The 13,763-nt window shown below is 35.9% G+C and overlaps 1 protein-coding gene across 5 annotated transcripts in view; it reads left to right on the top strand.

Moving 5' to 3' along the window:
• Window positions 1-13,763, top strand: part of CEP83 (centrosomal protein 83) — a 111,310-nt gene that overhangs the window by 44,814 nt on the left and 52,733 nt on the right. For all 5 annotated transcript variants that reach the window (XM_081061499.1, XM_081061497.1, XM_081061496.1 and 2 more), the window contains 2 exons: window positions 3,690-3,782; window positions 5,580-5,711. In XM_081061499.1, the coding sequence (XP_080917625.1) occupies window positions 3,690-3,782; window positions 5,580-5,711 (225 nt within the window). The remainder of the gene's footprint in view (window positions 1-3,689; window positions 3,783-5,579; window positions 5,712-13,763) is intronic.

The raw sequence follows: 13,763 nt of genomic DNA, 5'->3' as shown, positions 1-13,763 counted from the left end.
TCAAAATGTCATTTCATACTAACGTTGATGAGAAAAATAGTCAGTTCTTGATTGGGGCCATTGTTTGCATGGAGTTTGAAGCTTCTCCCCATGTCTGTGTGGACTTTTCTCTGAGTACTCTGATTTCCTCCCGCATCCCAAGATGTATGTACCTGTGAGGTTAATTGGTGTGTCTAAATGGTCTCGGTCTGAGTGAGTGTGGGTGTGTGTGTGAGTGTGCCCTGCAGTGGAAGAGCGTCCTGTCCAGGGTGGGTTTCCACCTTGCGCCCTGAGCTGCTGGGAGAAGCTTCAGTCATGTGCAACCCTGAACTGGAATAAGTGGGTTGGGAAATCATTATCTTACTTGTTTTTAATACATTTTTTTGAAATGTATGTATAGCTCACATTTATTTCAGTGTTTAATATTAGACATGTTTGGGGTTTTTGTTTAGAAGTTTGATGATGTTTTTGTGACCAGAAATATGCCATAGGAACTTAACTTTTGTTTATATCAATTAGCCTGTGGTGAAATTGGTTTTTATAAGTCATTTAGCTTGAAGTCACCGTTTCCGAGAACCTATTGAAGACATTAAGTGATAATTTACTATAGAGTTTATGTGGTGTGATGCCTCCCCCACACTCATCACCCAGTGTCAATGATTACTACCTCTGAGCCAGTCTTGCTTTATCTTCTATACTCTTCCCCTATCCCACATCCCACACACACCCTGTCCCACCCTCAGCTCTCTCCCTCAACCCCTCTGGATTATTTTGAAGCAAATCATCTTTCAACCCTCAGTATTTGATTGTATATGAAGCCGAGGAATTAAGACACCCCCTTCAGAAAATATCATTAATTTTTAAAAAATGGGGTTGTATTCTACTTTGGGTTAGCAGCCACAAGAAGGAAGTCCTGTAACACCCTGTTAACCATTATAGAAATTGCTTAGCCTGGGGCCTATTAGCCTGGGGGAGGCGGGGGGATATAGCCAAGAGAGCATAGATGATAATAGCATGCAGTGAGTAAGAGTCACAGGGTGTATAGTTTCTACCCCTGCACAGAAGATCACCTAGTAACATGCATTGTTAAGACATTTTCAGCCCACAAAGTGAATGACTAACTGAAACCAAGGATCCTGATTCAATCTATAATTTGATTTAATACATATTTTCTATTCAGTGCCTTACCTCATCCCTTAGCAGTCATTAACTCCCTGAGGCAGCCAGAAACCATGGCCACGCCTCGACTAAGAGTCACAGGTGTGGGTTTCTGTTAAGCTAAAGATAACATCATGGCCTGAGTTGTGTTTCTGCTCCTGAGCCCTAAAGCAGAATGACCCCTGGCCACATCCTCAGGAAACCAGGCTGAGGGACACCAAAGCTGACCTCAAGACCTCAATGATTTACTGCCTTTACCTCACTCTTGACCAATCGGCAAACCCATGACTCCAAACCCCTACTCGTGGTGACTTGTGATTTTTGCTCTATAAAGTCCCTTGTCTGGAAACCATCAAGGCATTCGGGCCTTTGAGCATTAGCTTCCTGTTCTCCTGGGTGGTGCCATTCATAATAAAACAGCCATCTTTCTCCACTGCAATTCTTGGTGTTTAGTGTTTGGCTCTGCTAGCACTGGGTGGACGAACTCTTTCTGTGTGGTAACATTAGCGCTGTTATGTACAAGGCAATCCCTACTTAAAAGCATTACCACACTAGCATCATCATACCTAAAAGTGCTCAAGGAATATTATTTCTTAATAGTGTATCTTTGTTCAGATTTCCCTCAGTTTTGGCTGCTTATTTTTAAAGTTGGTTTGTTTGAAACAGGACCCCAATAAGGTTTGCCTATTGATCTTTTCCTTTTAATTACCACCTCTCCTCAGTTTGGACTCTTGATGCTATCTGTCATCCAGATCCTTAACATTGTAAACCAGATTTTACCAAGAGCCTTCTGTCTTGTTTCTCTAGCCCCATTCATTCACTGCCTTTCCTTCTACAGTTCTACCAGTGCTCTCCCAGCAAAGCTTTTGATCCATCTTACTTCTTCCTACAGTATATATGGTAGTGCCATTTTTAAGCTTACAAACCTTCAATGAATAAGCAAAGTACAAAGAAATGTGTATAGTATGCTTTTTTATGTAAAAATTAGAAGTGACATACATATGCTTATGTATCTATGGATTGTGTTAAGAAGGATGTGTAGGAAATTAACAGTTGTAGCTCTAAGAGGGAAAGTGGATGACTGAAGGGAGAAGAGGATTTAGTTTTTTAGTATTTTATTTTGTTTGAATTGTTTTCTCTATGCAAGTATACTTATTCATTTTAAGTAAAAACTTTTAAAAAAGTAAATACTATTGAATACTGAGTCAATTATAAGAGTTTGAACCTGGTATACCGGAACCTTCCACTTTGTGGCACCCACCTCTTGCCCATTTATTCCCAGCCAGGGTGCAGCTCTCCTAGTTGGCATTTGGTTGTTACAGTATCTAAGGATTGCTGTCAGCATTAATGCACAGGGACCCCAGATTCTAAATTTCTTCTATTGCTTAGTGTGGCCCTTTAGCTCACTTTTAAGCATCATTTTTCTCCAGGGAATTTAAAATGTTATCCATTATTTGGTTTTGGGTTCTACCTAAGATTTAGTTTGCTCATTCCTTTGATGTGCCATTCTTTCTATCCTAAATATCTTTTCTATTTGTCTTTAGCTGTCTGGTAAGCCTGTATTTCCCATTTTTTTAAGTTATTTGTATGAATAAGTTCTTTTTCACGTGAGAGTTTGAGCTTCTTATGGGGAAAGATATGCTTCCTGTGAATTTTTGTAATCTTTAGAAAGTCAGACTTTTTATGCTTCAATTTCTTTACGAAGGGGATGATAATGTAGTTACGTTGTGGATTGTTGCAGGGATTAAAGAAGTTAATGCATGTAAGGTATTTAGAACAGTGTGATATGCCAATAATAGTATATTGCACAATGCTTTATATATAGTAGGCCTTGATTCAGTAAAATTTTTGGAATATTTAGAGTATAGATGAATAAATGAATGAATTAAACCTTTTTCTTAGTGTTTAGAAATTAATATTAATACAAACTAGAATTTCTTACAACCAGTATTTGTTCATTCGAGAAATAATAATTGAGTGGTTCCTATGTGTCAGGCAGTAGTTCGAGGTGTTGGGAATACTTTGGTAAATAAAGACTGTGCCCTTCGGCTTACTAAAATATTTAATTACTCCTTGAAAGATGAGTTTTATAAGATAGTGTAACAGGAAGGAGACTAAATTACTTTCGGTGATCAGAGTAATTATCAGCTTTTTCTGATTGAAAATAAGTCTTTGAATTCTTTATGGTATACCAAATCATTACCCCTTTATTTTGTTTGCTTTAGATAATAGGCTAACAGCCATTGTATCCAACATGATACTTAGCTGCCAATGTAGTTATTCCTAACAGTAACAATAATTAGTGACTGTCTTTACTTCATGTTAATGGAATTTTTGTCATTTCTGAAGAGAGCCTAAAATCGATATTCTTAAAGTATTGTTTCAAAAGATGGTTCTATGTATATAATGATTACTGTTAACTTTGGCATATTGTGAAAATTCTATGAATTACATTTCATTTCATAAATAGAAAGGCTTTGAAATTTTTCAATTTCTTGTTTTAATATTTATGATTAAATATTTAGAATTGTTTGTGTTTCTCTACATATTAGGTATTTACTCCACAAAAGTTGGAATTATTGACAGCCCAAATAAAACAAGAATTAGAAACTCCAATGAGAGAGCATTTTAGGAATCTGGATGAAGTAAGTAATTTATGCAGAATGAACTATGCATTTATCGTCACGTGGAAAGCTTGATGAAAAGCATCGTTCCCCTCCCCAAAGCTCTGCAATAGCTCCCCTTCTTACTCAGGCTGCAGTGGCCTTTGAGGCTGCCCTGGATCACACTGCAGGATCCCTGTGACTTCCTTTTCTCCAGCCACACTGGCCTCCTTGGTGTTTCTTTGGCACCCCAGAAATGCTGTAGTTCAGGAGTCTGCTCTAGCTGTTGCTTTTGCCTTGATATGTTGCTTCTCCAGATATAGCTTGGCCAACTTCTTTATTTCTTTTTTAAGTGTTTCCTGAAATGTCACCTCAACGAGGCCTACTTAGTCCAACCCCTGCCCCCATTAATATTGCAACCTGCCTTTTCCATCACTCCTTAGATTAGACCTTTGGATCCCCATTTAGCCTGCTTTGCTTTTTATTTTTCTCTAGTACTTCCTAACTTCTGATATGCTATTTAATATATATTGTGCTTATTTTTTATAATCTCTTTTACCATCTCTAGGAATGTAAGTTGCATGAGAGGAGAAGCCTTATCTGTTTTGTTCATTGTTATATTCCAAGTTCCTAGAACAGTTCCTAGCATACAACAGGTGCTCAATATTTGTTGAATGAAAGAATGAATTTCATGCAACCTCAGAAAAGTAAAAATCTGTTACAGTTTTCCTTCAGATTGTGAGCAGTTTCCTCATATGAAATCTTGGTATAATATGACTAAATGTTTAATAAAGAGGACAGGAAAAGATGACAGACATGAAGTATATTAGGTACTACATTAGACATTTTATGTGTATTGTTTAACAAATATTCTGGGCCTTGACCATACGTACAAATAAGTATTGTTCACTTCGAAATGGACCCTTCTGGAAATAGTCTAGTGATGCTACCTTTGCACAAAATAGTCGTGGATCTTGTTTTATAAATGGCTTACTGGCGTGGTAACGTCATCTTTGGAATATCCTCCTGATGGATAACCAAAGCATTATGATTCGGGAGTAGATTTAATTTGGGAATGTAAACAAAATCACTTAGACCCAAGTAAGGTAGGCGATCAAGTGAACTAAAAGCATTTTTTGAAATACCAAAACAAAGTATGTCTCTAATAAAATCACAAAACCCATTTTCTTTGTTTGTAAACTGGCTTAGAACAGAAATATTTCAGCTGAAGATTTACAGGTTCCTGAGTATTTTAGGAGTCTTCCTTGTTACTTCATTTTCTGATATATGTTGAACTAGAGTGTCCTCCATTTTTCTGCTCTTTTGTCTAAGTTCTTACTGAGATTCAGAAAGCCCAGCAACTCTCATTGTGTGGAGAAGCAGACTTGGAGCATGCCAGGGAATATCCTTTATCTACTTTGAATTCATCCTGTCTGAAGTTTAGGGGGGTATTTTTTATTTTATCATAAAATTAATTTTTAATCTGTATTGTTAAAAGGTGTGCTACATTCTTAAATATTACTTTTTTAAGTCCAGAGGTCAAAACTTTTGACCTTGTCAACATTTTTATTATTATGAGAATCAGTGAGGAAATAAGGTTGATTGAATGGTAATTGGATTTATTGGTAATTTCTCAGGAATGTACTAATTTTGTGTGTAAGATATTTGTTATGAGAACTTTTCCAAGGTTTATTTATACTTCTGTTAAGCTTATTTTTTACTTTTAGAATTGCTCTGAATATAATGTAACTTAAAATTATATTTGCAAAAGTGATTTTTGTAGTGAATACAAATTTCATTTATAAATTTGTGACAAATTGCTGTTTCCTTATAATTTAGGAAGCTGAAAAGTATAGAGCTGAATATAATAAGCTTCGCTATGAGCATACATTTCTCAAATCAGAATTTGAACACCAGAAAGAAGAATTTGCACGTATGTTAGAAGAAGAAAAAATAAAATATAAATCAGAGGTGAGTGATTGATTTTGCTAGTTTAGTTGTTATCCTTTTCCAGTCAATAAAATTTTATGATTATATATTTTTGTAAATCCCAAGTTAGAGTTGATTGCATAGTTTATTTTTAATATGAATTATTTGTCATGATTTTCATCTGCTCTCTAGCAACATTTTTCTTGTGAATGTTCTTTTTTGACTATTAGATTTTTCTGTTCTTTTCTTCCTTTCTTTTGCCCCAATCAGTGGCAATAGTTAGTCTCTTTTCTCCCATGGCCACAGAGAAAGACTTCTCTTTGCAAATACTCGTATAGTTTATCCGTATGATTCCTTATTTAGCACTGTCCCCCTCTCCTCCTTGGGACCCTGTCACCCATGCACCTTGTTTCCTGATATAAACAAGGGGTTTATACCTGAGGATGTGTCCTTCACCTTCAAGGTGTGTACTTTGTTCTGTGACATGTGCAACTGTAACATCCTGTCTGCTGCCTGTGATGAGCACTCCTGCTCTGTCTCTCCTGCTGGTGGCAGCCTCTCAACTCATTTTGTGGTTTGTCTCCTAATAGTCCCAAAAATGGGGTTTGTGTTGCTCATTCTTTATGTTGCTCTTAGATAATTTTTCAGGATGGAAAGATAAATGCCAATTTTATCCTGCTGTTTTCAAATAAGAAATCTAATGCTAGTTGAATTTGTAAAAATATGTTTGTCTGTAGTTAGGTGAAACATGTTATGTACAAACACATCTGCATTATACATTTATTGCATTGTCTTTATTTGGAATCAAGAGTTAAAGTATACTCACTTTCCTTTGCCAGTAACTAATCAGATCAAACAATTTAGTCTTAGAAGTGAACAAACTGTTCCATGATTGTTTGACATTATGAACTTTGGATCATTTGAGTTCATTAATAATACAGTACCAGAAAGCTATAAATACTTATAATAGTCTTTTGCATTTAAAAAATTCTTTATAGCTTTAAATGCTTTATTCACATATGATCTCACTTCTCTTATAGTAGTGTCTCCATTTTAAATGAAGACACTGAAGCACAAGATAAGTGCATTGCTCTAAGTCTCAAAGAAAGTCAGCGACCAAATTAACAGCAGAACTCAGGCACCCCAACTCCCAGTGCAGAGTTGTAAGTTTGAAATTACCCATGATTTGAAATTGCCATGCCAATTAGAAGCCATCCCACAACCATAATTTTGTCAAGAGATTAATTGATCTATACTACGAGTGATGATGAAAGGGTTGAATCTGTAATTATGACACTTAAAGAAGCTGCATATAAAAATTTTCTTGTGGAAAATAGGAATAATAAAGATTTCCAGTCTAAAATGTAGATTTAGTGTATTGAAGAGTCTATGCTGAGGTTAAGGGTAGTAGTGCTTAATTTTATACTTTGCTTTTAAAATCTAAAGATGATTAGTTTAGATTTAGTTTACGTGGTAATAATTATTTGTATTCTCCAGTTTTTTAGTTTTATTGTTTTTTAAAAGAATGAAACCTGTATCTGAAATCTGATGACTAATCTGTTTTTTACCCAAGAAAGACAAAATGATAGTCATTAAAAATTTTAAGGGATCAGTTAATTATGACATTCTTAGAAATCTGATAATAAACAGCTAGTGAAGAAGCCATAATTAGTAGAGGCTACAAAAGTAAGACTTTATGAAAAGACCAAAGTGCTTTTCTTTCTACTTCCCAATTGATTATGCAGGAGCAATATTAATTAGTGGATAATTGGGTATTTGCTTTCATTCCATCACTTATCGTTATACTCCAGTTTCTATAAACAATAGTAGTAAAACCTAGTGAGATGATTGTGGATCATAAAACAGCAGTAAAACTTCAAAGCAAAGCCTACTCTTGCCATACTCCAATCTTACATTTTAAACTGGTAAAAATAATTCAATGTACTAAAATAATTGGATTTTCTTTAATTAACTCATACAATACTTGTGCATTTTCACTTCTACAGATAAAATAAGTAACTGGATATCCTTTAGTGTGTTGGTTCTGAGGGGAATACTTTCGGAAGATTGTGTTAGTGTTTTCCTGTAAAGCACTCCAGGAATTTGTATCTCCCTCATGATATTTTGAATTAAAAAGAATGTATTAAAGAAGATATCTTTACCTTATGAAAAAGATAATGTCATGATTTTTCAATCAGTGCATTTGCACATATTAAGTCTGGGACTTCTTACAGATGAAGTTTGGAAGTCGCCTATATAGTCGTTATTAAAAAGTGGTACTATTGTGTTTTCATTATGTTATTAGGACTCTAATTTTATATTATTCTGCAATACAGAGCATTTAGGTGATTATACTGGTGGACTGAATGAGTGAAAGAAACGACTAATTCAGTGGGCATTAAAATATTGAGAGAGGGTAGTAAGCACTACATCACATGAAAAACTGTAAGAATGATAGCACATAGTGAATATGTGAGTATGTGAATATGTATGAATAATCCCTGAGATTATTCCATCGTATTCTCCAAACTGACTGAGTCCTGTCTTGGCTTTTATGGATCAGGTGAGAAGCCAGAGTTCCTATGGCAAAAAGGAGAACTTTCCTATTTCCCTGTTATCACACGGTATTTTTTTCTTAAAGCACTGGTAGCACAAAACTGATATTGTGCTCCTACTTTGGTCCTTATCCTGACATATATGTCTGTAGACATTGTAAAACCTCTCAAAACACTTCATTTTTATGCTGGTTGGTTCTGAAGTTCTATCTGGAGTGCTACTTTAGACCCAGAGGGCTCCTTTATCTAAAATATTCCAAATGTTCTAACTTGCTACCTTCTCAGATTAAACCACATCACAATAGGCAAAAGTCCCAAATTAAAATTAAATTAGCTCACAGTACGATTCTCTGTAATTGCTTTTGGCAACCTTTTATAAGGGCTTTGTGAAAATGTACTAATTAAAATTTTCTGTGTGAATGCAGTTTAGAATATGAGTATCTCAAAAACTAATAAACCTTTTAACATGTAAAATTTTAAATGTTTTGAATGTTCATTTAGTGGGACATTGGGAACTGACTTGACTTTTGTGTGCATCAGTTCCTCATCTGTAAAATGGTGTTGCCAATGGTACCTATCCCATGGAGTTGTGAGGATTTAATAAATTAATATGTGTAAAGTGTGTAGACAAGTACCTAGCACAGTAGTAAGCATTCCATAAATACTAGCCATTGTTATCATTTAAAATTCTATGCATTCAGATTTCTTGAGCATATGATCCTGTCCTTTACTTTAGCATACTAGAGTTTTCAGTGTTGGGCCTGCATTTAGATATTCTAAATAGTTCAAGGGCATCTCTCGTTGCAGTGCCTGTGTCCCCCACTTTCATCACACTCCCAGCATTCTGACTGCTCTACTTCCGGGTGCTCTCTGCTTTGGTTTTTTTATTAGTCACAGGTATCTGTTACTACCCTCATGACCAAGATAACTCTCGGGACCTGAAAAAGGCATGTATTATTATCCCTATTCTCTTTTTCAGTCTGAGTAGAATTATTTTTAAGACACTGAGTAAAGGAAAGGAGATGGTTTCTTCTAAAAGTAGATTAAAATATGAACTTTAAATATGTGAGTAAATTAAGTGCTACCGTCTTAATGTAAATAAGTGACAAAATGTTTTTGTATTCCATCATTAATTTAGGAAGAACAATTCTAGTACACATAGCGAATAGGAAGAAACCTAGAATAGTAATAATATAAAAAGGTAAATAAACTTGATTTTAAAAGCTAAGATCTGGGAACTTTAAACTTCATGTGCAAAATGTTTACTATAGTACCTGACACGTAGTAAATGCTCAAAAAATGGTATTATTACTATTAGTATCTGACAGCATTAATCATAGTACGAATTATCATAATAGATACAGCAGACATTTTTTAAAATAGACAAGATCTATATGAAGAGAACTACAAAACTCTGATGAATGAAATCAAAGAACTAAATAAATGGAGTGATATTCCATGTTCATGGATAGGAAGACTCAATGTTCTCAAGATGTCTGTTCTTCTCAACTTGACCTATAGATTCAGTAGAATCTCAGTCAAAACCTCAGCAAGTATTCCGTGGATGTCGACAAACTGATTCTAATGTTTACGTAGAGAGGCAAAAGACCCAGAGTACAGTACAGTACAGAGAGGCAAAAGACCCAATACAGTATTCAAGAGAAAGAAAGTCGGAGGACTGATACTGTCTGACTTCAGGACTTACTATAAAGCTGATAATCAAGACAGTGTGGTATTGACAAAATAATAGACAAATAGATCAACAGAATAGACCACAGAGTCTTGAAATAGACCTACACAAATGTAGTCAATTGATCTTTGACAAAGGAGAAAAGGCAGAACGGAGAAAAATAGTCTTTTCAACAATTAGTGCTAAAACAACTGTACATGCACATGCAACAAATGGATCTGGACCCTTCACAAAAATTAACTCAAAATAGATCGTAGACCTGAATGTAAAATGTAAAACTAACTCCTAGAAGATAACATAGGGGAAAACCTAGACGACCTTGGGTTTGGTGATGATGTTTTAGATACAATATCAAAGACATGATACATGAAAGAAATAATTGATAAGTTAGACTTCATTAAAGTTAAGAACTTTTGCTCTGTGACTGACACTGTCAAGAGTGAGAAGGGAATCCATAGACTTGGAGAAAATATTTGAAAGAGATATCTGATAAAAGACTATTATCCAAAGTATACAAAGAACTATGAAAACTAACAACCTGATTTAAAAATGGGCCAAAGACCTTAATAGACCCTTCACCTAAGAAGATATACAGATGGCAAATAAGCAAAGATGCTCAACATCATATGTAATTAAGAAATTGCAAATTCAAAGAACAGTAAGATAACACACATATCAGAATGGCCTAAATTCAAAACACTGACAATACCAAATGCTGGTGAGGATGTGGCGCAACAGGACTTCCCACCCTTGCTGGTGGGAATGCAAAATGATACAGCAACTTTAGAAGACAGTCTTTTATTAAACTACTCATAGTCTTACTGTACAAATCAGTAATTTCACTCCTTGGTATTTAACCCAAAGAGTTGAACACTTAATGTGTGCCCAACAGCCCACACACAGACGTTTTTAGCAGCTTTATTCCTAATTGCCAAAACTTGGAAGCAACCAAGATATTTTTCCATAGGTGAATAAATAAACTGTGGTACATCCAGAGAATGTGATATCATTCAATGCTAAAAAGAAGTGAGCTATCAAACCATGAAAATATGTGGAAGAACTTTACGTGCATATTATTAAGTAAAAGAAGCCAATCTGAAAAGGCTACAAATTTCAGGATTCTACCTATATGACATTGTAGAAAAGGCAAAACTGGGATCATTAAAAAGATCAGTGGTTGCCCAAAGGTTAGGGGAGAGGAAGGGATGAAGAGATGGAGTACAGAGGATTTTTATGGTGATAAAGCTATTCGGTGTGATACTGTAATGGTTGATGATATATGCCTTTCTACATGTCAAAATCCATAGAATGTACAACACCAAGTGTGCACCTTAATGTAAACTGTGGACTATGGGTGATAATGATATGTCAGTGCAGGTTCATCAGTTGTAACAAATGTACCACTCTGGTGTGAGATGTTGATAGTGGGGGGGAGGCTATGTGTATCGGGGCAGGGATGTATTGAACTCTACTTTCTCTTGAATTTTGCTGCGAACCTAAAACTACTGTATAATTTAAAGATTGTTATTTTTTAAATGGGCATGCAAAGAAAAGGAAAATATATTTCGTAATAAAGAAAAAGATCAATAGGAACAGACCTAGAAATTATCAGTAGATAAAGTCATTAATATATGCTTGAAAGTTAAGGGAAACCTTGAACATAATCAGAGACATGGAAAATATTTTTAAGAAAAGACCCTAGTGATGAAAAATACAATCAAGATGGACAATATTCTAGAAGTGGGTTAAACACTGTGGAAGCAAAACTAATAGCTAAATGGAAGATACAGAAACTATCCAAGATGAAATACAGAGAGAAAAAGTAGAAGAAATAAATGATTATAGCACATAGTGAGGACAACATTAAATAATTGAAATTCTAAAAGGAGAAAGGAGGAACAGAAAAAAATACTGACGCAATAATGGTCAGATTTTTCAGAATTCGTGAGAATTATAAACCCACACATCCAAGAAGCTCAATGAACCACGTGCACAGAAAACATGAAGAAAACTACACCAAGGCACACAGGTTCAATTACTTTAATACTAGTGATAAAGAATTTTAAAAGCCAATAGGAAGACTTTGCTTCCAGGAAGATGGAGTAGATGTACTTCTCACTGTTCCTCCTGGTAAGTGAAACAAAAATTCCTGGACATTATATATAAAACAAATATAAGAATGCTGGAAAATGGAGAAAAAGGCATACCATCTAAGGACTTTGGGATCCAGGGACTGACTGCTATGTTCTCTGGGTTTTCATTTTGTCTCATATATTTCAGACTTGATGCTGAAGAAACTAGCAATTTGGCACAGATGATAAAAAACCCCAACACAAGCCTGTTCCCTCTAGGCAAAGTACGAGGAAAAGAACAGCCTAGTAGCCTAGTTAATTTAGATAATAACAATTCTGCTTCAGCCAAATACTGTAATAAAACTGGACCCACGATCACTCATACTAACTAACGCCAGTGGAGCACCTGAACTTCCACTTTCCCCAGGCTACAATGAGGAACACTAACCCCCAGCCAAGATGATAGCAGAGAAGGCCAGGTAGGGAGCCAGGACTTCATACCCACTTGGCAATAACATGACTCCCATCCACCTGCCATGGTGGAATTGGAGATGATACAGGGACCGTAGGTTTCCACCCTCAGCTAGCAGTAATGAGGTGCCCTGCCTCCTCCCTGCCTGGGTCATGTCAGAGAACGCCTAGTGTGGAATCAAGACTTTCACCGCTGCTCTGTAGTGTCAGTGGTGACCATACTTGACACGAAGGTGTCAGTGGAGGCCCTATGGGGAACAGTAACAAGTCATCTTTACCCCTGCCATCTAGGGAGACATCAGTGGGCTTTGTGGGGAGCGAGAACTCCCACTTCCACCTAACATGGGTGTCATGAGGAGCCTCTTCCACTTCAGATGTCAGAGAGGTGGAGTGGGGAATCTCGATCTGGCAATAATGAGGCAGCAACACCACCTTTCCTCTACCGGAGGAAACAGAGACTTTAGCCAGGTAAAACAGAGGCTTTAAATAGGAATCAGTCCTAATACAACACCCAAGAAGTCCATATTACCATCAGAAATTCCATGTCATACTGAGAACCTAGAATATCTCAAACTAAATAGATGCCAACACTGAGATGCTAACACAGAATTATCTAACAAATATTTTAACTCAGTCATATTAAAAATGCTTTAATGTACAATTAAAAACATGCTTGAAACCAATGAAAAAAACTAGAGTATCTCAGCCAAGAAGTAAGAAATACGAAGAAGAACCAAATGGAAATTTTAGAGCTGAAAAATATGACCCCCCCCCCAACACAAACAAACAAACACCTCAATTGATGGGCTCAACAGCAGAATGGAGGGGATAGAAGAATCAGTGAACTTGAAGATAGAACATTAGAATTACCCAACCTGAACAAATTACAGAAAATAGATTAAAAAAAGAAATAAACAGGGATAGCCTCAGGCACTTGTGGAAATATGACAAGAGATCTAAGATTTTGTCCTTGAAAGGAAAAGAGAAAGAGGGCAGTGAATATACACTTTGAAGATATAAAGGCTGAATACTCCCCCAATTTGGTAGACACAAACATACAGACAGATTCAAGAAGCTGAGTGAACATCAGACAAGATAAAACCAAAGAAATCCACACTAAGAGACATCAAACTTATAAACACTATAGGAAAAAAATGTTGAAAGTATCAAGAGAGAAATGGTACCTTACTTAATAAGAGGAAAACAATTTCCAGACATTTCTCATCAGAAACCACAGAGGCCAAAAGGATGTGCCACAACATTATCAAGTGCTGAAGGAAAAGAAGTGTCAACTCATAATTCGATA

This window comes from Rhinolophus hipposideros (genome assembly GCF_964194185.1).
Source record: "Rhinolophus hipposideros genome assembly, chromosome: 9".
NCBI lineage: Eukaryota > Metazoa > Chordata > Mammalia > Chiroptera > Rhinolophidae > Rhinolophus > Rhinolophus hipposideros.
The sequence above is the reverse complement of the archived record's forward strand: the minus strand, read 5'-3'. Positions and strand labels throughout refer to the sequence as shown.